At 54.3% G+C, this 22,823-nt stretch overlaps 2 protein-coding genes and 1 long non-coding RNA gene across 3 annotated transcripts; 2 read left to right on the top strand and 1 right to left on the bottom strand.

Moving 5' to 3' along the window:
* Nucleotides 1-308: 308 nt before the first annotated feature.
* On the top strand, nt 309-2,730 carry DUSP2 (dual specificity phosphatase 2). The gene is made up of 4 exons (XM_032469531.1): nt 309-833; nt 947-1,068; nt 1,503-1,722; nt 1,840-2,730. Exons 1-4 carry the CDS (start codon nt 446-448, stop codon nt 2,052-2,054), a joined length of 945 nt encoding a protein of 314 aa, XP_032325422.1. The 5' UTR covers nt 309-445; the 3' UTR covers nt 2,055-2,730.
* A 2,852-nt stretch (nt 2,731-5,582) lies between these two features.
* Nucleotides 5,583-18,655, top strand: ASTL (astacin like metalloendopeptidase). Its single transcript, XM_032469552.1, is given in 10 exon segments — nt 5,583-5,875; nt 6,142-6,267; nt 7,921-7,982; nt 9,197-9,287; nt 9,737-9,854; nt 10,579-10,760; nt 13,329-13,410; nt 13,503-13,657; nt 18,163-18,384; nt 18,387-18,655. Coding segments are annotated over 10 exon segments (1,500 nt in total). The 5' UTR covers nt 5,583-5,682.
* Nucleotides 18,656-19,635: 980 nt separating this feature from the next.
* LOC116660349 lies at nt 19,636-22,729 on the bottom strand. Its single transcript, XR_004315786.1, has 2 exons — nt 22,610-22,729; nt 19,636-20,615 (listed from the first exon to the last, which is right to left on the bottom strand). It is a non-coding gene; the product is annotated as an uncharacterized LOC116660349 (long non-coding RNA).
* Nucleotides 22,730-22,823: the final 94 nt, after the last annotated feature.

Consider the following 22,823-nt stretch of genomic DNA (forward strand, 5'->3'; position numbering starts at 1 on the left):
TGAGTTCCCAAGCACCGAGCAGCCTGGAGCAGGTCATAGGGTGGGAGCACTGGGAAGAGGCCCTGGGGGGCAAAAGTGGGAGGGAGGCGTTTGGGCAAACACCTTGCCTGCAAAGCTGGCCCCCAGCTTCCTCTCCCAGCGCACCCCTCCCCCGAGCCGGCCCCAGTCCCGGGCCGCCCAGCCTGCGCCACGCGCGAGGCCGCGGGGGCGGCGCCGGCGCCGGCGTCGGCGCCTTCCTGCTCTGCCCTTGTATGGTGACCCGGGAGGCCGGCCCACGGGTACTTAAGCCCCCGCGCTGGGGAGAGCCCAGCAGACAGCTCGGTCAGCGCGGCCGCCGCGAGGTCCCGGGGCGTGCGCGGGGAGAGGGGGAAGGAGAGGAAGAAGAGCGGGGAGAAGGGGAAGGAGAGGAAGAGCGGGAGAGGAGGCTGCCCCGAGGCTGGCCGACATGGGGCTGGAGGCGGCGCGCGAGCTGGACTGCACGGCGCTGGGCGCGCTGCTGCGGGAGCCGCGGGAGGCCGAGCGCACGCTGCTGCTCGACTGCCGCCCCTTCCTGGCCTTCTGCCGCCGCCACGTGCGCGCTGCGCGGCCGGTGCCCTGGAACGCGCTGCTGCGGCGCCGCGCGCGCGGCCCCCCCGCCGCCGCCCTCGCCTGCCTGCTGCCCGACCGCGCGCTGCGGGCGCGCCTGGCCCGCGGGGAGCTGGCGAGGGCTGTGGTGCTGGACGAGGGCAGCGCCTCGGTGGCCGAGCTCCCGCCCGACGGCCCGGCCCACGCGCTGCTCGCCGCGCTGCTGCACGAGACCCGCGCCGGGCCCACCGCCGTGTGCTTCTTGCCAGGTGAGCGCCGGCCCCGCTGGCGACCCCCCGCCCGCGTTCCCCCGCCCGCTGCCGCCCTGTCCCCGACCCCAGCCGGGCCCTCCCGGTTAACCGTGCCCTGGCCCTCTCTGCAGGAGGCTTCGATCGCTTCCAGGCTTGCTGCCCCGATCTGTGCTCTGAGTCCCCCGTCCCAGCGATGCCGTCTACTGGGGCCGAAAACAGCTGCTCCGACCCCAGGGCTCCCTTGTATGACCAGGTGAGTTGAGATCAGGGCTCCTTGTCATTGTCCCGCTGACCCCACCATGCAGGGTAGGCACCTCTGGGGAAAGAGCCTGCCGTTTGTGGATGCAGGATGTCCATATCCACACTCGTGTGTGTGTGTGTGTGTGTGTGTGTCCATCCCCAAATGGCAGAGCACACCTTTGTGTGTGCCTGTCAGGGGTTGCTCATGTGTGCTTTTGTGGGTCTGTGTCCTGTGAGCCACATATTTTGGGGCTTGAGGAGGACGTGTGTGTGTGAGTGTCTCTGCGTGTCCCCTTGTGTCCCCATATTCCCGAGTCTGATCCCTGCTCAGGACTGGCTAAGGGCTCCTCTTTCCGGGGCCAGTCCATCACACCCCTGCCCCTTGGTGCTCAGGCCCTCCAGGCCTGGGACGAGACCTCACCACCGCCCCTTCCTCTCTGCCTCCAGGGTGGCCCCGTGGAGATCTTGCCCTATCTGTTCCTGGGCAGCTGCAGCCACTCATCCGACCTGCAGGGCCTTCGGGCTTGCGGCATCACAGCCGTCCTCAACGTCTCGGCCAGCTGCCCCAACCACTTTGAGGGCCTGTTGCGCTACAAGAGCATCCCGGTGGAGGACAACCAGATGGTGGAGATCAGTGCCTGGTTCCAGGAGGCCATCGGCTTCATCGGTAAGAGGCGGGCCTCAGTCCCAGGACCTGGTGGGGCCCCAGGGGACGAGGCTGAGGCACCTGTCTCCTCCCTGCCCACCTTCCCGCCTGACTCACTCTCCCCTACTGCCCTTGCAGACTCGGTGAAGAACAGCGGAGGCCGGGTGCTGGTGCACTGCCAGGCGGGCATCTCGCGCTCTGCCACCATCTGCCTCGCGTACCTGATACAGAGCCGCCGCGTGCGGCTGGACGAGGCCTTCGACTTTGTTAAGCAACGCCGGGGAGTCATCTCCCCCAACTTCAGTTTCATGGGGCAGCTGCTACAGTTTGAGACGCAAGTGCTGTGTCACTGAAGCTGGGCCCCACCATGCTGGCCCCCCAGGGCTGAGGCACTGCCTGATTCCTGGGCGTGGCGGACTGGGGGCAGCTGGGGTCCCAGTCCCCCACTGTCCCCCTCATCTCAGGGAGAGCGATCCCTTCCTTGGAGTTTGAAAAGCCCCCAGATGGGGGCGCTGGGAATGCAGAGATGCTGGACTTTCTCACCTGGTGCTCTTCTGCTTAGGAGTTTGAGGGCTTACCCTCAGTCCTCATTTCAGAAGGAGAATGGGGGACATTTGTGCCCTGCGACCCTGTCCTCTGGCAGAAGCTAACTGGACTCTACACTCAGGGACTCTCGTTGGCCCCACCTCCATGTTGGAGCCCTTGGCAGCCTGAGGGCTCCAAGGAACAAGCTGTGACAACCAGGAGCCCTGTCTGGGGAGTGGTCCACCCCGGGGCCTGGAGCCTGAGCCCTGTGCTAGGGGCTTGGGGAAGTGATGTGGATGCTGTGTCCGGACCTCTTGTTTGTGTGTGTGCGCAAGTGTTTCACGCCTTTGTTGGCGCTGGAAAGTTATTTGTGTTCAACTGACATTTAACACTCCCTCCCCCACTTCCTCCCAGCCCTGTGGGCGGGGGTTGGAAACTTAGCACTTTATATTTATACGGAACATTGAGGATGTGTCAATAAAATATTGTTTTGTTTAAAAAGAATTTGTCAAGTGTCTGATCTCAAGTCAGTGCCTAGGAATGTGCTCAAAAGCTGTTTTTTCATCAGACCTCACATTCCCTTGGGTGGCCGGGTCTGGGAGATGGAAGGAGGGAAGTGCAGGGGTGACTTCCTCTCCTGGCCCTGGTCCCCATGCGGGTGTCCCTTCCCAGGCAGCCTTCTGAATCCAGAGCTGAAAGCAGTGGTTTCTGGGAGACTGGCTCCAGCCTTATTCCAGTAAATGGCTTTGGTCCCGGAGGGAGAAGACTGTGTCTACCATTCAGAGCTGGACCCAGCACTGCCCTGGTCAGAAGGTCCAGCTTCCTTTTTGGAGCATGTGGATGTGCGTGTGTGCGTGCGTGACCGTCTGTGGCTGTTCCTGTGGGTGTTGGTGTCTGCTCTTGGTCTGCACACACACGTGTTCCTACATACCTGCGTGTGTCTGTGCGTGTGCCCATGGGTGGGTGGGTGTGGCTCTCTGGAGCTGTGTGCCTGGCACAGGACGATGCTGTCTGGGGAGACCTGAGGCACAGGCCCAGCCCCAGCCAGTAGCAGAGGGCGCTGAGACCACTGAGGGCAGCCCTGCCAGAGCCGGTCCTGCTTCAGTCTTCACTCTGACGCTCCCGGCCAGGAGCAGTGTCATCTGGCTAACTGTATTTTGTCCTTCCAAACTCAGTGCCAGGGGTCATCCCTGCGGAATGCTGTCTCTTACTTGGGCACTCTGAGTGCCCGGCAGGGTACACCTGAGTGTACGGGTAGTGGAGTTTGCCAGGGGGCCACTTTGACTTAACCTTGCTCGATCTCAGTTTCCTGGTCTGTAAATGAGGTTTTATCATCAGCCCCCACCTCTTAGGGTGGTAGCGAGACTTAAAACAAGTCAAGGCTTAGCCCAGCACCTGCGCATAGTAGATGCCCAGGAAACGTTAACTACTGACAGCCCCAGGAGCCAGGGTTTTCAGGTGTGCAGCTGTGCACCTCAACCAGCCTGGACCCTCGTGAGGGCAGGGTCTGTGGTCTGCTCAGCCCTGTGCCTGGAGTTGGGCGCAGGTGGGCACTGGCTCCATGGGGCTGAATGAGGGGTGAAGTCTGCCCTGCTGTGCCCTGTTCCCTCTGCTCTGGGGGAGGGTGAGGCACAGAGCTGGGGTTGCTATCAGGGCTTCTGTTGGACGCCCAGCTCGGGGTGGGTGGGGGGCATCTGAGGCCCTGAGTTGTGCGGGCCTTCCTGCCCCCTCGCTCCTTCTCACACACAGCAGGCCTGGTGGCTGCGGCCCCTCCCCACCCCTGCCCCATCCCTTCCTATTTCAGCCTCACCCCACCCCACCCCACCCCACCCCACCCTACCCCTCCCCACCCGCATTTTTTAAGTTCATCTTTCCAACAAACTGCATTTCTTTCTCTTCCTTCCTTTTAATTTATTAAAATTTTAAAAATTGTGGTTAAAAAAATGTAACAAAATATACCACCTTTACTATTTTTTCTTTTTAAGATTTTGTTTTTTGGTTTTTCTTTTTTGTATTTTTAAAAGTTTTTCTCATCTTTGCTACCTTTATGTGTGCACCTCAGTAATGTTAAGCGTGTTCAATCACATTGTTGTGCAGCCGGTCTCCAGAACTTTTCCATCTTGGGAAACTGACACTCTGTCCCCATTAAACAACAGCTCCCCATTTCCCTCTCCTGCAGCTCCTGGCGACCACCACTCTACCGTCTGTCTCTGAATCTGACTACCCCAGAGATCCCATGTAAGTGGAATCATACACTATTCTGCGGGGATTGGCCTATTTCACTTGGCATAATGTCCTCAAGACAAACTGCATTTCTTTCTTTTCCTTGTTTTTTTTTGGTGGGGGGAGGTAATTAGGTTTATTTATTTATTTTTAGAGGAGGTGCTTGGGATTGAACCCAGGACCTTGTGTATGTTAAGCACTCGCTCTACCACTTGAGATATACCCTCCTCCCTTAGTTAGACTCTGTTTCTCTACCCAAGCAGGGTGATTATTATGGTGATTATTCCACATTGCACTCATCTGAAGCAGCTCAGCTCCATCCATCCTTACAGATGTTAACACCCCACCTGGGTAGCTGGGGCATCTGTCTTCGTCATGTTCTCCCTATGATTCTAACTCCTATCTTTTTAAAGAAACGCTGGGTTCCCGGCACTGCAGGATGCTGAGTGACCTTGGCCCTGTATACAGGGCATTGGTGCGGGCGCATCCCCAAATCCTGCACCTCCAGGATTCAAACCCAGGTGGGCCCCTTGGTGACCAAGCTCTGATGAGGGGCCTCTTGAGAGACCAAGGGGTACAGAGGAGGAGTATGGGTAAGGCGATTAAGTTTCTGAATCTGTGAAATGGGGATGAATGCCGATTTTGCACAGCTGATATGGGGGTGACAGGGGCAGCGTCTGTGTGAGGGTCTAGGTATCCAGAAGTTCCCCTTTTCCACCTGGCAGGCTTCTCTGGGGACGCTGGTGACACCCCATGTTCAGTTTGTGAGTTTTCACTGATTCCTGCCCTTGTGATTGCCCACGTTCCCATATGTGTATGAGAAAGGCTTATAAAAACGTAGTGACTTTTTCCTCCTTCCACAGTTAGACGGGGGGCGCCTCAGGGTCTCAGGCAGTTCATCTGGGCACACAGCAGGGGCAAGAAAGGGGGATGGGGGATGAAGTTCCTCTCAGCACCTGTCACCCTTCTGCGATGTTTCTCTGCCCCCTGGTGGTAGGAGGAGATCTGAGAACGGCACATTCCCAACTGGGACCCCCACCCCTTTGCCACAGTGCCTTGTGCCCTGCTTCTCCCTGCCCTCTCACCCACTTCAGCCAGGCCAGGAAGGATCTGACCAGGGTCCAGAAGGCTCGGGCTGGGCTGGGCTGGGCTGGGGGTGGGGCACAGGTAGGGCGGGCAGGGCTGCACGTGGAGTTGGTTGGGGCAGGTGGGAGCAGGTGGAGCTGGTTGGGGATGGGATGCAGGTGGGGGCTGGAGAAGCTGCTATTTAAGGAGGTGTGGGGGTTGGTCCTAAGCCTGCAATTCGGCGGCCTTGTCTCGCGGGAGTTCATGCCCCTCCTGGCTGCGGGGCCAGCAGAGCCCAATACCAGCAGAATGGACAGGGGGGGCCTCTGGCCTTGGGTGCTGGCTCTGCTTTTTTTGCCAGGTAAGCAGGTTGCCTTACCTTCCTGCCTTCCTCCGTCCTCATTTTTTGGGAGGCTGCCTTTTGGAACCCAGTCTTGGTCCTGCTAAGGGAGCGCTGAAGGGGAGGCCAGCCAGACTCCCAGGACTCCTTCCTGGAAGCCAACCTTTGTAAGGGGGCTGGGTCTTTCGATCTGACACCTGACACCCACCCCACCCCGTGTCCTGTCCTCCTGACTCACCATTGGGGGCACTTTGGCCATCGTGTGTTTGCACCCGTGTCTGGGCCAGGTTTGATCCTAGGAGCACCCTCAGCCTCTGGCTGCCCAGGAGCCTGTGAGACCAGATTGTCAGAAGGCCTCACCCCTGAGGAAACCCAGTCATCCTGGGACAAGGACATCCCTGCGATTAACCAAGGTGAGGGCACTGTGTCTTCTCGTGGGGTGAGGGGTATGATGCTGTCCATGTAATGTGTGAAGACCGTGCTGGACGTTCAGACAAGTAGGAAAAGCTGGGAGGAATCATGCCAGCTCACTCAGTGGGTCTAGGGAGGAGTACTTCTATGGGCAACTTCTTAAGTCTTTTTTCTTTCTGTATCTTCTCTACTGGGTGGTTTTTTTTTTTATAAGAAGTGGGAAGAGCAGTGGCTTTTAAAAAATGGCCGGTAAAAGCGTGGGGCTCCCCACATCTGGTGTTGAGCGGAGTCATTAGTGGTGGTTTGGAAGCCTGCCCGTCACCTGGTGCAGGATGACCTGCAGGTTGAGGCGCTGGGGGTCCAGAGGCAAGGAAGCGTGAGTCTCAGGCCTCCCGGTCTGGGGATTTCGGCTGAAGAGGGAGAACTTGTAGACATCCCGGGACAAAGCTGGTAGAAACAGACATTGGCGTTCAGATGTGGGAGCTGAAGTGCTGGGTGAATGGGAATCTGCCTGGTGCGGTAGCCACATGGGTTCCACCCCCTCTTCCTCTGTGAGCAGGGCAGTGAGTCACCTTTTGGTCACTGGGTCTGGTTCTGGCCATCTCAGACCCATCTGAGGCTTCCCTGGCATTGCTCTTCAGCTGCCGTGGAGAGCAATGTCACCTCGGGCTGCCGGTAGCCAACTACCCGCGAGCCTAGTGTGTGAATGGTCGTGCTGCCCTTGACCGGGAGGCACACACCACCCTCAGCTGCTGGCAATGTTGGCTGCTGGTACCTCGCAGCTGGGAAGCTACTCCGTCCTCTGCCCAGGGCGGCCCAGCCAGAGTGACTCATACCGGACGTGGGTCTGGCCCCTTGCCTCAGGGAGGGACAAGCCTGCAGTGCCATGTGGGGTCCTGAGCTCCCATGGGGCCAGGCTGAGGCTGCACCCCAGCTGAGCCCAGAGCCTCCCCAGAGCCCCCTAGCTCTCCCGGCTCCCGCCAGGAATCACCTGCACGTGGCCACCCCCCACCCCAGGCTCAGGGTCCACTTCTAGGGAACCCAGCATAAGTGCTCCTCGAGATGCCAGGCACTCTTCTAAAATCCCTCGTGGGGCTGAGGAGAGGGTTGCCAGCTGTGGCAGAAAACGAGGGTGGAAGGAGAAGAAGCTGGGGGGAGGGGGAGAGGGGAGAAGGGGTCAGAGGGGAGGGAGATGGGGGCCCGCAAGAGTCAGGGCTTGCCCTCCCCTGGCGGTGCGGGCTAGAGTTTGTGTCATTTGCCACTGTAAGAGTCCAGAGAATGACACAGGTGGGTAGGGGGGGAGGTGGGACAGGAGAGCCCAGCGCATGTTCTGAGAAGTGTGGCTTAGGCTGGAGTGGAGGATGGAGGCAGCTTCCTGAGAGCAGAGGGCCTCAAACACAGGAGGCAGGAGCGGGACTGGACTATATGGGTTGTGGGGGAAGTGCCCTGTCTGAGCAGGCTGAGAAGTGTCATGCACACTTGTGGAGTGGGACTCACACAGCCTCAGTGCCCAGGGGAGCTCTAGCTCCAGAGTCCGAGGAAGGACAGACCCTGGGGTTCATTGGCCTGGCAGCCGAGGCCTCTGCTGGGCCTGTCCTAGAGCATGTTCTGGGAGACGTGGGCCCGCGCACTTCCCCCCTGCCCTCCCTTCCCAGGGCTCATCCCAGAGGAAGCTCCAGAGAACAGCTTTCTCCTCGAGGGGGACATCCTCCGGCCGGTGAGTGTGAGTGTGCACACGGGTGTAAATAACCTCACAGGTAGTGTCAGAGGCCTTTGAGCCCACCCTTTGGTGTCATGAGTGTGACGTGGGAGGGGTCCATCCATCTTTGTTACTCACAACTTGATAGATACCTCTTCTTGCAAGAGTCAGAGTGAATGTCCTGTTAGAAATGAGCCAGCCTAATGGTGATGGTGGTAGCAGTCAGCCTAGGAGGTCTTCCTGTAGGAGGGGGTTTGAAACTTCAAATTCCAGCTTGTTACCCTGCCTGGGGGAGGTGCTGAGGAAGTGCTGGGACAAAGGAAGAGATGAGCACAGGTTGGCAGAGTGGCCAGTGGGGCCATAGGGAGGTGTTTGTGGTAAACATCGGGGTTGGTAGTGATGGTCGGGGAACACAGAACAAGGAGTAATGCAGGAACCATCCTGGCTCGGGGTGAGAGGTGGAGTTAGAAAGGGAGAAGGCTAGATGGGAATCAGGGTGACTGGCAGTGCCATCTTTTAGGAGGCTGGAGATGGCAGGGGGCTCGTCAACAGGACAGTGACCTGGCGAGAACAAGACTGCTGTACCACTTTGGAGGCTGCCCACTGATGGTGCAGCGTGAGGCCGGGCTGGAGAGCCAAAGGCCAGCCCTGGGGCAGGGCAAGGCCCCTGGTCCCCATTAGCCAGTGAGTGTCAGGGTAAAAGCAGAATCCAGTAAGACCTTTGGTAGCCAGTGGGGCAGGACATGCTAGGGTGCTGTGAAGCCTATGCTTCAAAAGGTTTTGTTGGCAGAAGAATAAAGGAGTTGCCAAGGCCAGGAGAGGACCGTATCCCCATCTTCCTCCCCCATGCACATGCTGGGGAGCTTGGCCGGCTGCCACGCTCCAGGAGAGGTGGAGTGGGGCTTCTGGTGGGGCTTCCCTTCTGCATTGGGCCTCTTGGGGTGCCGGGAATCCTAGCCAGCCTCTTCAGGGATGAATGTTTTGTCTTGTGTATCTGCTTGATAGAAGTTGCAAGTTCTGTATCACCTATGAGAAAGGGTTGTGCTGTGCATGGTAACTCCCAGAGCGGGCCCGCTGACTTCCCTCGCTGCCATCCTATTGCTAATGACCAGCCACCCTCTGTACCTGGGCCTGCTTCTCACATCCTTAGGGCTCCTGTGGCCTGAGGTGGGGCACCTTTAGGGGCTGGAAGCTTGGCTGGCCTGGGTCCCTGAGCTGCCCTCTCTCCTCAGAGTCCCTTCCGGCTGTTCTCGGCCACCAACGACAAGTGGCCCAAGAGTGCGGGCATCGTGGAGATCCCCTTCCTGCTCTCCAGCAAGTATGGTGAGTGAGCCCACACTCCCGACCCAGGAGCTGAGGGCCTTCTTCCCTGCACCAGCCCTCGCTCCACACGCAACCTGGGCTTTTTTGCCCTCTTTCCGTGCATCCCCTCACCCCTCCACCACCATCACCCACAAGCCCTCTCTACTCCTGAGGGCCTCCTGAGCTGGGAGGTTGCGATCCTGGAGGAGCTGATGGAGAAGGTACACGTAGGGACTGTCTGATCCATTTTGAGACCAAATGGTCCGGAGGACAGTGACCTGCTGCTCAAGGTCACACAGCCAGGGTTTGTCTGGAGTCCTGCTTTCTTCTCCCAACACTATGATGCCCTTACCTGACATTTCATTTTGGGAGAGCGATCTGAAGCTTGGTTTCCTGCCCGAGTACAGACTTCCAAGGGTCCATGAGGGCTGGGGGCTTGGCTGGGGCTCGAGCCAGGATGTCTCCTCCAGATAAGCCCAGCCGCCAAGTCATCCTGGAGGCATTTGCTGAGTTTGAACGCTTCACGTGCATCAGGTTTGTCCCCTACGAGGGCCAGAGGGACTTCATTTCCATCGTCCCCATGTCTGGGTAAGTGCTGCTGGGTGTGTGTGTGAGTGTGTACATGAGCACATGCAGGCTGAGCGCCTCAGCCGTCTTGAGTTCAGCCTGGAATTAACGAAGCCATTGTCTAAATGTCTGGGCCTGTCCTCCTTGGTCCCAGAGACCCCTGGCCCATCTGAGCTGGACCTATAAATACTCAGGGCAGAGAGTGGAGGAGAGGAGGTACCTGACCCTCCTTTACAGAACCCTCATCTCCATCTCCCAGGAGATGTGGCGTGGGGAATGGGTGCAGGTTTTATGGGACAGACCTGGCCTCCAATCCCGGTTCCCGGTGCAGGAGCCAGGGGACTCTGGCAAGTCCCTTAACTTCCGAGCCCCTCCTGCCTTGTCTCTGAAATGGGGGTGATGGTAATGCTGATTTCTTAGCTTGTGAAGGGCCTAAGAGAACGTGAGAGCGTTGACTCCGGGCTCCCCACATGGGGATGTTCAGGTAACAAGCTGCTTCCGCCATCCACGTTAGTATTACTTCCCACCAACTCCTTGCAGCACAGGCTGGAAGTGGGGCTCCAGTACACCCTCTTCACAGAAGGCCAGGCAGTGAAGAGACTGGGGAACAGCAAGCCCAGGACTGGAGTTGGGATGGGGCCTCCCTGTGGTGCTCATTGTCCCTGGTCTTGGGAGGAGGGGCAAGGGGCCCAGGTCTGCTGACCCTCTGGGCTGGTGCCCACCCAGCGCTCTCACGGCCCTGCAGGTGCTTCTCTAGCATAGGACGCAGTGGAGGGATGCAGGTGGTATCCCTGGCACCCAGCTGTCTCCAGAGGGGCCGGGGCATCGTCCTGCATGAGCTCATGCACGTGCTGGGCTTCTGGCATGAGCATTCGCGGGCTGACCGGGACCGCTACATCCGCGTGAATTGGAACGAGATCCTCCCAGGTGAGCCAGGTCAGGCCGGGGTGGGTGTCCTGGAGGGGAGAGGGCGCAGGCACGTGCCAGGCCTGAGGATTTGCCTGGCTACTGCAAGAGGTTGTCCATCTTCCCCACTAGCTGCCTGTCTCCCATGGGAAAGGTGGGGTTCCTGCTTCCCTCTGAGACCTGGACAGTGGTCCAGAAGCTACTGCTCTGGGCCCTGAGCCTTCGCTGCCCACCCACAGTCACCCTGAGCTAGGGCATCAATTTGCTTTGTGTCTCCCTTCCCTTCCTTTCCCTGACACTGCAGTTTTCTGAGGATGGAGTTGATGGTCTTAGGACTCTTGCTCGTTGTGTACCCATCCAGAAGTCCCTCACGTGCCAGACACTGCTGTGTGGGGTCGGGGAAGGGGCTGTGCTCAGCTGGGGGTGCTGAGCCGAGACAGAAGCCCTGGAGGTAGTGGGCTGCGTGTGCCAAGTGCCAGACACAGGAGCTGAGGGCAGTGCTGTAGCGATGCAGTGACTGTGAGATGGGTGCTGATGGGCACACGGGACAGAAAGAACAGGAGACCATGTCCTAAGAGGTGGCAGTGGGAAAGCTGAGGCTGGTCTGGGGAGTGGGCCACTGCACTGGGTGCCAGGGAGCACCAGCTGTGTGCTGGGGATCTGACTCCTGTAATGGTGGCACCCTGCCCTTGGTGGGGTAGGGGGCAGGGACAGCCTGATGTGGAGGTGAGAGGAGCAGTGACAATGGCTTCATGAAGGAAGGAAGCAGAAGGAGGTCCGTAAGGAGTTTGGTTCAGGGACAAGGGAATAGAGTGGGAGGAGTCGGAAAGCTTCCTGTAGGTGGAGGGCTTCTGGTGTGAGCACCTCCGCTGCTGCTGCTGCTGTGGGGGTTTGCCAGGTGAAATGGTTGGGGAGAGTGCCCCAGAGAGACCGGCATGCACAGACGCCACCACCCCAAGAGTGGGATGCCGTGGGGGCAGATGGGTAGCACCTTTCCGTGGGATGCAGGATGGAGACTGAAATTAGAGGTTAGTCTAGGGAAGAGAAGAGGGGGCATAGTGACACCATGTCCTGAAAATAGACCATAATCCTTTAAGGTGCTCACGGAATACCTATAAAAACTTATGACAGCCATAAACTTTAAATTTCAAAAAGCAGAGTTAATACAAATGTTTTGATAATGACGTAAAAAGCAGAAACTAATAACAAATCAAAACAAAAAACTTTCCCACTTGGAAATTTTAAAAAACAACCAACTTTTCTTTTAGCTGTGGAGTTAAAGAAATTACAAGGATTCTTAAAGCATGACAACACATTAGAACCCAGCGGTTCACAGCTAAAGCAATGCTGGGGGAAATGTGCAGACATAGATACTTATGTCAATAAAAATAGGAACCCAATTAAGCATTTCAATCTAAGTTAAGAAAAAATAAATGAAAGCAGGAGGGAATTAGTGAAGGTAAAAGCAGAAACTTGAGTTGGAAAACAAATAGCACCAAATAAATGGAAAAGCTGTTTTGTTGTTTTTTTTTTTTAACAATAAAACAGGTTAAAACCAGCTACCCTAATGGAAAAAATTGCTTAAGAATGAGGAAAAATGGAAACATTTGTATTTAGTTAATATGTTTAGAACAAACTGCTAAAATATTCAAAATAAAGTAATTAACTGTGGGGGTGGGAACTCAGAAGGGGGATGGAATGGGAGATGATGTATCTTTAACATTTCATTTTTGAACCAAATGAATATGTTTCCTAGTCAAAATTATGTTTAACCTGAAGGTCTTTAATAGGAAGAAAGAAGCACTCTGACTGGGCAGGTATTTTAAGCAGGTGATGGGCTATAAAGGGGTAGGGATGCCATTGCAGTGATGAGGAGGCTGCTGGGGACCATGGGTGGGTGTGCAGGTGGCTGGCTGGGCCTGGGGTTTGAGGGAGCAGAGACCGAGGACTCAGCTGTCCTTTCAGAGGCTCACTGTGAAGGGCAGGGGAGAAATCGTGGGAGGGAATCTTGTCCCTCCCAGTCCTGGAGGACCCAAGTGACAAGGAGCAGCAGGTGCTCTGGCCGGTGGGGAAGGGCTGGACTCCACACCTGGGGGGCGGGTGCTGCTGGCCCGAGGCAGGAAGAGCAGGTGGGTTTGCTGCTGGGAGTGGGATGTCCTCACCACAGACGATGGGCTCGCAGGTTTTCTACAGCTGGGCTGGGGAGTAGGCGCATCATCTTGCGGGTAGGGGGCATCCAGGATGCTCTGAGCAGCATGTGACTTTGGAAGCTGTAGTTCCTACAAAGATAGCCTCACATAAGGTGAGCTGGAGAGGAGAGAGAGGTGGAGAGAAGTTGTAGGAAGTGATGGCGGGCCAGCCACCGAGTCTCTGTGCTTGCTTGTCAGCTGGTGCAGGTCTGGAACCTTCCCAGGGCACCAAGGAGATGGGGGTCAGGGATCAGTACTGGGGGTGGGGAGATGCACATTTGGCTGTAGTCTTGGACCCCCTCAGCTCAGGTAGGTTATAAGTTCCCAGAAATCCCCTATCACTTTTGCTTCCTCCCTACGCCCTCTTCTCCCATCACCAAGGATTTTTTTTTTTTTTCAGGTTTTGAAATCAATTTCATCAAATCTCTGAGCAGCAACATGCTGGTGCCCTATGACTACTCGTCCGTGATGCACTATGGGAGGTGAGGACCCCCCTTCCTTGCTCTCTTCCCTCGGCACAGCCCTGCCAGCCCCTGCTGTTGTCTGGACTCAGGCCCTGCCTGCTGGGTTCCAGGCTCGCCTTCAGCCGGCGCGGGCTGCCCACCATCACGCCGCTCTGGGCCCCCAGCGCCCACATTGGCCAGCGATGGAACCTGAGCACCTCTGACATCACACGGGTCGTCCGGTTTTATGACTGCAGCTCGAGTGGCCAAGACCCCCGTGGGAAAGGTGAGTGACAAGGGCCAGAGGGATTTGAGGAACCAGAAGAAGTTTCCTGTGTTGAGGTGGTGTTAGCGAGGGTGGAGTAGGTGAGAGATGAGGCTGCAGAGGTGAGCAGGGCGGGATCAGGGGCTCGCCACAAGAGACGCAGGAAAAGCATTTGAAAAAAAGTTACCACTCACAATTATAAAAACTGTTAGCAAATAGAAATCGGTTAAGAAAGTGACCTCTATCTACCAAAAACCCAGAGCAAAAATCATTTTTAATGTCAAAACTTTAAAATCAAGTCCAAGACAAGCTTTTTCCACTGCTGTCCCATCTAGTCAACATTGCAGTGAAAGTCCTAGACATTGTGGTCTGACAAGAAAAAAAGCCAAGCCTGAGGAATGGGAAGGAAACAAAAACTGTCACTATCCATAGATGATGATTCTACACTGAAAGTAAAAAAAACTCTATAAACAGATTACTAGAACTAATAAGAATTTTTAAAGGTAAATACAATCAATATATAAAAATCAGTTGTATTTCTGTATATTAAAGGTTAGAAAACAGAATTCTTAAAGATACCATTATTATAGCGAAGATCGTAGTCCTAAGGAATAAATCTGACAGAGGTTGTATAAAAACCTCTATAAAAAGAACAGAAGCTCTATAAAAAATTAACTATTAAAATCATTTAAGAATACTTAAATGTATAGAGGTGTATCCGATTAAAAGGAACACAATGCAAAAATAATTCTCTACTGATCTACAGACTCAGTAAATTCCCACTGAAAACCCCAACGCATTTGAAGATCTTGACAAGGTGACTAACATTAACGTTAAAAACATGAAATGCATAATACTAAATAGCCAAGACACTCCTGAAGAAAAAAGTGGAGGGACTGCCCTAGCAGATATGAAGTTACACAGATTATAAAATGTCTCTATATACATGTATAGGGTGTAAATGCATATATTAATATGTACATAAAATGTACAGTATACTAAATGTCTCTGTATAAACATACAGTGTTGCTACAAGGGTAGATAGTTACCCACTGAAACAGAACAGAATCCAGGAATCAGATATCCTACTCAGAAGCAGAAACTTGACAAGGGGACACTGATGTCTGGGAAAGAATAGACTAGACATTAAATGACTCTAAAACAACTAGTTACCCATTTAAAAAATTCCTAACTTATGCACAGAAATTCCAGATGTATGTAAGACTTACACATAAATAGAAACTTTAAAACTTCTAGAAGAAAATATAGTAAAACATCATCATGACCTTGGAATAGGTAGGATTTCTTAAATAAGACAACATAAACCATAAAACTGGAAAGATTAATAAATCCAACTACATTAATCATAAATACTATTTATTAAATAAGAGTGAAAATACAAGATACAGATCAGAAGAGAATTTTTGTAACGTAATTGTTTTCAAAGTTATATAAAGAACTTTTACACCTTCATAAGAAAAAGACAAACCACAAAGGAGAAAAATGGGCAAAAGACTTAACAAGCAATTCACAGAAGAAACCAAATGAGAAAGACATTGAACCTTATTAGTAATCAAGGATATGCAAATAAAGACCAGGAAATGCAAATAAAGACCATTTTATATACCCTAAATTGGTAAAAATTTAAAAGCCAGATAATACCAAATACTAGTAAGAATATGAAAAATGATAACACTCATACTTTGCTGATAGGAGTATAAATTGCTGTAAGCACTTTGGAAAACAATTTGACGTCTTGGAAAGTTGAAGTGTGTTTGTCCCATGACCCAGAATCCTACTCCCGGGTCTTGCTGCATCTGTGTACCCCTGACTCTAACATACATTAGAGTTGCAATCACTAATCTACACTCTGTCTCTCTAGATTTGCCTACTCTGGACATCTCATATGAATGGATCATACAATATGTGATCTTTTGTGACTGGCTTTTCTCACATGGCATAATGTTTTCAAGGTTCATCTATGTTGTAGCAGGGATCAGTGCAGCTGGCCCCTGAGCAACATGAACGTTAGAGGTGCTGACCCTCTGTGCAGTCAACTTCGCCTATAACTTAATAGTCAGCCCTCCACATCCATGGATTCAACCAACCATGGAGTACTATGAACAACTTTATTGAAAAGAATCCACGTATAAGTGGACCCATGCAGTTCAAACCCGTGTTGTTCAAGGGTCAGCCACCCTTCATTTTTGTTGTCCAACAATATATCATTTTTGTTTATCCATTTATCAGTTGAAAGATATTTGGGTTATTTCTACTTGTTGGCTATTTTGAATAACGGTACTATAGACATTAATGTGTAAGATTTTATTTAGATGCATATTTTCTTCTTCCTTTAGGTATATACTTAGGAGTGGAATTTCTGGGTCCTTTGGTAACTCTATATTTAATTGCAAAATTGTTTTCCAAATTGGCTGCATTATTTTTCATTCCCACCAGCAACGTATGAAGGTTCCAATCTCTCTACACCCTTGCCAACCTATTCTTTGGATTATAACCAACCTAAGTAGGTGTGAAGTGGATCTCATTGTAGTTTTGACTTGTATTCCCCTAATGACTTTGAACATCTCTTTGTTTATTGGCCATCTGTATATCTTCTTTGGAAAAATGTCTGTTCAAATCCTTTGCCCATTTTTCAACTGGACTGTCTTTCTACTGGTGAGTTGCAGGAATTCTTTAAACATTCTAGATACGTGTCCCTTATCAGATACATAATTTAGAAACAGTCTCTCACATTTTATAGGGTTAACTTTCTTGATGTCCTCTGAATGCAAACATTTTCAGTTTTGATGTGATGTCCAACTTACCTGTTTTATCACTGCTTTTGGTGTCACATCTAAGAAGGCTTTGCCTAACTCAAGGTCATGTAGATGTAATCCTGTGTTTCTGGCATGTGACTATCCAGCTCTCGCACCGTTTCTTAGACTATTCTTTCCCATATATAACATCAAGTATTCCATACCCTTTTAAAAATTACAGAATAGGAGATGTGGCAAGAGCTTTGTGGGTAACCACTGGAGAGGTTTGACTAGCATGAGGAATAGAATTGAGGAAGCTAGGAGGGGTCATAGGTCAATGGAAAGTTTACCAAGATGGTGGACCCACAAGCATGTTTGGATATTGAAATAATGACCCAATGGAGAAGCAGAAATGGATTCAGGGGGCAGAGGAAGAATATCTAGAACATTTGGGGAGGAGCTGAGGAGTTTCCTTGGACCCAATGGGAAGGAAGAAGACAGGAACACATCCAAATTTGCATGTGGATCTTGAGATATGCAGATGAGGGGACTTCAGTCCACAGCTCTGACATAATAAGGTGAGTTCTCTGACCAAGAGGCTGGGGAAAAGGAATGGGCATGAAGGAAAAGGTATGAAGCTGCTGAGTGGAGAGCAGGAGAGGAAACCTCTTAGAGATACACGGCAGGGCTCTGGGTGGTGCTGGGCAGCTGGGTGGAGGCGTGGTGTAGGTTAGTGACCTGGTCCTCCAGGACTGGGGTTTTGTAGGCAGTTAGGACAGAGGGGGAGGTGCCTGAGAATGTCTCCAATACAGTGACTGCAACAAGGGCTGTGGAGCCCAAGCCAGGTAAGGAGAATGGTTTGGAAGTGAGGAGGCTGTGGAGCAAGAAGATGGGGCTTGTGGGCTCAGTGGTGCTGAAGGATGGTGACGCTGTGAGCCGGCAGTAAAGGAGGCAGCCATCAGAGGGTGGGCTGCTGGGACTGAGATTTCATAGGAGGTGTTTTCTGGGGGTCTGGGCAGAGAGTGGTCTGTGGAGAAGAGTGACTGGTTGAAGTGTGTCAGCTCAGATCGGTCAGTGTCAGCAGATGGAAGATTGGATTCATCAGGAAGCCTCTGATGCGTGGGCAGGAGTGGTGGGGATCAGAGCAGAACTGAGGGGTGGGGCTGGCCGGCCAGATACCTTGGGCCTGAAACAAAGTCTTACAAAGTAGTTGGTGGCAGCCAGCCACGGTCCAGGAGTGGCAGGGGAGAGACAGCCGGCCCCATCCCACTGATTGCATGGGCCTGACAGCACTCAAGTGTGTGTCCTGCTGATGCCCTGGGTTTGAATGTAGCAGCAGGTGTAGGGCAAGCTCTGGAAGAGGCTCCGGATACAGGGGAGAGGTGACGTGTTGCTGTGCACAGAGCAGCCCCGGGGGGGTTGGATGGCAAGGGCTGCCATTCGAGATCAGGAGGTTGACCACCAGAGAGGCCAGGGGTGTGGGTGGAAGGTCATAGAAGATCCGAGTGGCCTGACTGTCTGACGGTGACCTCTGGGGCCGAGTGGGAAGGGACTGGGATGGCCCTGTGGTCGTTGTCTCTAAGGGAGAGTTGGGAACTGGGGTCTTGAAGGTAGTGTGCAGTAAGTAGCATGGCAGGGGCATGACGGGTTCTCGGATCAGGAGAGCAAGTTCTATGTCACTGCATAAAGCTGACGATGGCTCTGGCTCTTACAGCTGCCACACACTGTCCTTCTGTGATTCTGGGACATAACCTGTCTTTCCTGCTCTAGGGTTCCAGGCCCACAGCAATGGGAGGAGCCCCACTCCTGCCTCCAGACCATACCTGCAGCAGCTTCTGAAGGCACTTTTGGTAGAATCCAGGAGCCCTGACCCCAGAGACTTTGGGGCTGAAGGCCAGCATGTTGCCACAGGGCCGGAAGAGAGCCCACGTGTGTGGAAGTCCCCTGCTCTGAGGAATTTTGGGGTGGAGGCTTCTGCAAAGCTACCCAACCCCCAGCTGCCTCCCTAAGGTCAAGGCCTGGAGTGGGTGTTCCTAGCACCCTTCTGGAGCAGTCCTGGCAGGCCCAAGTGCCAGCTGTCCCCCCAGCCCCATCTCTAGAAGAAGACCAGCTTGTACCCATCCAGGCTGTTCTGGGAAGCCCAGCTCTACCAGGAGCCCGTGCACCTGCAAGTCACTTTGTAAGGACACCTGGAGGTCAAGACTGTGGCTTCTGTCCCCAGGCAGGGATGGCATCCTCTGCCCAGAAGAGCCAGCCCGTGTAAGCCTTGGTCCCTCTGGGCAGCACTCCGTCTGCAGCCCCACTCTGGCTGCCCTGCCTGAGACCCAGACCAGCCTCTCTCCCTGCCCCTTCCTGTCCCTGGGGACAGCCGGGCCCCCTAGGTCTGTCAGAGGAAGGCAGGCCTCTAGGGGCATGTCTAACTCTGCCTGCTCTCAACTGCTGCCTCAGCCCCGGGGTTGGGGGGTGGGGGGCTCTGGGAACGGGAGAAAAGACTTCTCCAGGGACAGGGAACAAGGCCTCCTGCAGCTGAGGCCCAGCCCCTCCAGCACTGGACTAACAGTACTGCCTGGGGGTGGGAGCGACCCCTGGCGGGGACCCTGGGAGCAGCCTCCATTCTTCATGTCTGTGCTGGGAACGTGGTTCTGCAGCCGTAGCCTCCAGCCCAGCTCGCCAGACTTTCAGAATCCAACTTCCTTCTGTGTTGCACAAGGAGATGAAGAGATGGGGGCCCTCCAGGAATGTGGGCAAGAAACTTGGCAAGAATGAAAGGGCCCTGAAGTCAGGAACCAAAGCTGCTGTCCACCCTGCATCAGTTTCCAGGGACCTTGTCTCTACCCGCTGCCCCCTCGGTGTCCCCCGCCCCAGGGTCTTGGTCAGAGGGGGCCCTGGAAGGTGCAAAGGGACATGGCGGTCACCCTGCTTGTCTTCTTCAGCCGAGCTCCACTCCTTCAGCTCCTGGCCTCCCTGGCGAGGGCTGTTCCAAGAACAAAGGAATTCCAGGAATGCCAGTGAGCGGGCCAGGAACCCTCCAGCGGTACTGTTCTTGTGGCTGGCTTGCGATGGGGATGTGAGCAGAAGCATGTGCCCTGTCCCTGTGGGGCCAGGTGCCTCAGATGTTTTGGGAGAAGGCAGAAATAAAGTTGGATACTTGCTGCAGGCGTCTAATGCTTACACATGTATTGAATTTGGTGCCAGGCAGGGTCTGTTATAGGCACTGGGAATAACAAGAGGAGCAAGGCAGGGTTTCTATTTTCATGGGGTTTATTTTTATTCAAGGATGGGGATTGGGATGGACAGTAAACAAAGAAAGCATCTGGGATTGGTAAGTGATGGGGGAGAGGGAGCATCTCTACAGGTTGTTGGCATTTCGACTGAGACCTGAATGGCAGGAGGGTGCAACCCTGGGAACATCTGGAGAAAGAGCAGCCAGTGCAAAGGCCCTGAGGCAGAAAGGAGCAAGGTGTGTCAGGCCAGTGTGAGTGGGGAGATGAAATGAGTGGGGATACAGACAGGACCTGGTCAGCCAGAGAGTGATGGTTTTATTCCAAGAGCAACAGGGAGCAGGTGCTGGAAGTTTCTAAGAAGGGATGTGAGAAGACTGGGTTTAAAACATAAAAAGTCATTACAGATGCTCCCTGGAAAATGAATTGGAATCAGGAAGAAGAGTTGGAAGCCACTACAATTGTACAAGTGAGAGTGGGTGTCGTGGAAAGGGGCATAGCCGGGTGCTTTGGGACTGTTTTTGGAGGTTGAGGCAACCACACTTGCAACAGGATGTGGGGAGTGAGGGCACCACTTAACATTGAGAACTGAGGGGAGAGGCATGCACAGTTCAGGGAAAATGGGTGTGTTTAAGTCTGAGGCTATTAGACATCAAATGGTTGAGTCAGGGAGCGTGTGGGCTGCACGAGCCTGAAGTTCAGGGCAGGAGATGTACTTTGTAGAGCCAGGTGGGTGCCAGGGGCTAGACTTAATTACCCAAGAAGCGTTCAGGTGAAGAAGAAAAGGGACCCCAGGACTGAACCAGGGTTGCACCATTCTGTGCACGGTTTCTCCATCTCAGCCTTATTAGCGTTTTGTGTCTGATGCGTCTTCACTGAGGGTGGCTGTCCCGGGCCTTGTAAGGTGTTGGGTAGCACCTTTGGCCTCTACCCGGTAGATGTCAGTAGCATCTTCCTCCCATGGTGACAGTCAAAAATGTCCCCAAACATTGCCAAACATCCCTGGGAAGGAGCAAAAATCACTCTCAGTGAGGATCACTGATTTAGAGTTTGGGAGAAGGAAAAACTGAGAAGGAGTGGCCTGTGAGGAGGGACCCTGCGGAGTGTCCAACAGGAAGGGAGCGGTCTGTCATATAAAATGCTGCTGAGAAATTGAGTCAGAGGAGGACACTTGGTAGTGGAGTCATGAGTGACCCACCAGGCGTAGATTCAGTGGAGGGTGGGATGCAGACACCCTACTGAGGGTAAAGGGGAGAATGTGAGGGATTAGAGACAGTGACCAGGCAAACAAGCCAGAGGGTGGCTGGCAGCTGCAGGGGGCATGGAAGGCTTCCTAAGGAGGGGCTGGCCCTTAGGGTGGGAGGAGTGACACCCGGAGATGGGGTAACTGAAGGAGCAGCGTCCTGAGGGACATGAGAGGGTATGGGGTCCAGGGCACACGCAGATGGCTTGCCCTGTGAGCGGAGATGCAGCTCAGACGCAGGTGCTTGTTGGGGATGAGTACTGGATGGCTTCCATTTTCTCTTAAGTATGAGGCAGAGTCACAGCTCGAGGAGACGGGGTGGGCCGGAGGGGGCGGGCAGGGAGAGGAGCGGGAGAAGCAGGCTGACTGTGAAGCATGGGGAAGTGAGCCCACAAAGAAAGTCTGGAGACTTGTGGTCATGAATTTAAAGCGAGGCCAGTCGATGCAGTGAGTGTTGTGCTCCGGAAAAAGCAACCGCTTGGTCAAAGGCAGGTGGATGATTTAGGTTTGACCAGGGTTGGGGTTTTGTCAGGTGAGTCGTGATGTGGGGAGAGAGGATGACTGACTCACAACACAGGGGCACAACTGAAGGGTCCGGGAAGGTGGGGAGGTTGGGTCATGCAGGGTGGTCTGGGGTAAGGGTCCCTGGGATTTGAAAGGCCGGGGCTTCTGGGGAAAGCTTGGGGGTGAAGCCGGTTGGGGATCGTCCCCATGGGCCATCAGGGTAGGGAGGGCAGCGCCTCGAGCTCCTGGGGCCCTGGCCCAGGAGGAACTGGGGCCAGCCTCCCCTTTTGGGCCAGGAGAAGTGTCTCCATGGCCTTCACTGAAGATGTCCCATCTCTTGCAGTGCTGTGCTCTCACAGCCGGGGATGGGACAATTGTCTCCCCTTTCTTCGGAAAATACGGTACTAGGTCACCTTTTCCCCAAGGACCTCCCTAGGGGTCACCTCCTTTTCGGCACCACTTGTCTAAGTAAAGCTCACATGTATGTCATCCGCTGATGCCTGCCCCCATTACCCCTCACCTTTCAACACTCTTGGCCAGGTACTGGGGACAGAGAAGGGATGTCTGTGCTGATGGAGTGGGTGGTGCAACAAACTCATCGGACACCGTCTCGGGACAGTGCTCTGAGCATGAAAGTGTCACTGAGGAAGTGCAGGGTACCGTTTTCTGCCTAAACGGTGGTGAACAGTAAGCGGACCTTGAGAGAGTGCGGGCCACCAAGCACGGAAGGGTGAGGAGCGTGTTTCTGGCAGAGCAAACAGCCCCTGGAAAGGACTGGAGACGTTGGAGCCCAGGTCAAGTCCAGGGGACCAACACGTAGCCTGGAGTGGCCTGGATGGCGGGCTAGTGCCTGTCACTGCCTCCCCCTGCCACCACTTGTGGCTGGGAGTGCTCCTGGCGGCGGCTGCTGCTACTGGCTGGCTGTAGGTCTGGGACTGAACTCTGCCCGCCCTGGTGCAGTGGGATGACGATGGAAGGTCTGATCTAGTTTGGGAAGGGACGAAGGAAGCCCTGCTATGGCCTGAGGCTCTGATTCATGCAGGGCTCAGTGGAGCAGGCAGCTTGGGAAGGTAGGTGGCGGGGGATGGAGATGGCAGAGAGCAGGAGTGAGCAGGAATTGAGTTATGTAACAGCCTCTACAGCCCAGAGAGCCAGCTGCAGGGTGGGGCTGGGAGGCGGGACAGCAGGCGACACAGAGCCTGGGAAGTGGCTGAGCCTCTTGGTGCCTGTACTCTCTGGCTGTCCTCACCTAGGCTGCTGCCCAGCAGGGCCCAGTGATGGGTAGATCCAGAGCTGCCCCTTGAGGGAAGGCTCAGGTGAGAATCAGTGCGGACTTGCAGGCTGGGGAAGATGTGGCTGGGTGGGTATAAGCAGCCCTGGCCTCAGTGCCCACGGAGTCCTGGAGCGCTGGCCTGTCAGGGAAAGCGGGCCAGGAGACAAAGCGCTACTGCTGGTTGCAGGGT

Source organism: Camelus ferus, chromosome 28 (genome assembly GCF_009834535.1).
Source record: "Camelus ferus isolate YT-003-E chromosome 28, BCGSAC_Cfer_1.0, whole genome shotgun sequence".
Taxonomy (NCBI): Eukaryota; Metazoa; Chordata; class Mammalia; order Artiodactyla; family Camelidae; genus Camelus; species Camelus ferus.

Excerpts from the sequence above, each read along its gene's own strand:
- DUSP2 (XM_032469531.1), top strand. The coding sequence starts at position 446 with ATGGGGCTGGAGGCGGCGCGCGAGCTGGACTGCACGGCGCTGGGCGCG. Across the intron at positions 834-946 it reads CGCCGTGTGCTTCTTGCCAG|GAGGCTTCGATCGCTTCCAG; the intron begins GTGAGCGCCGGC and ends CCCTCTCTGCAG. Across the intron at positions 1,069-1,502 it reads GGGCTCCCTTGTATGACCAG|GGTGGCCCCGTGGAGATCTT; the intron begins GTGAGTTGAGAT and ends CTCTGCCTCCAG.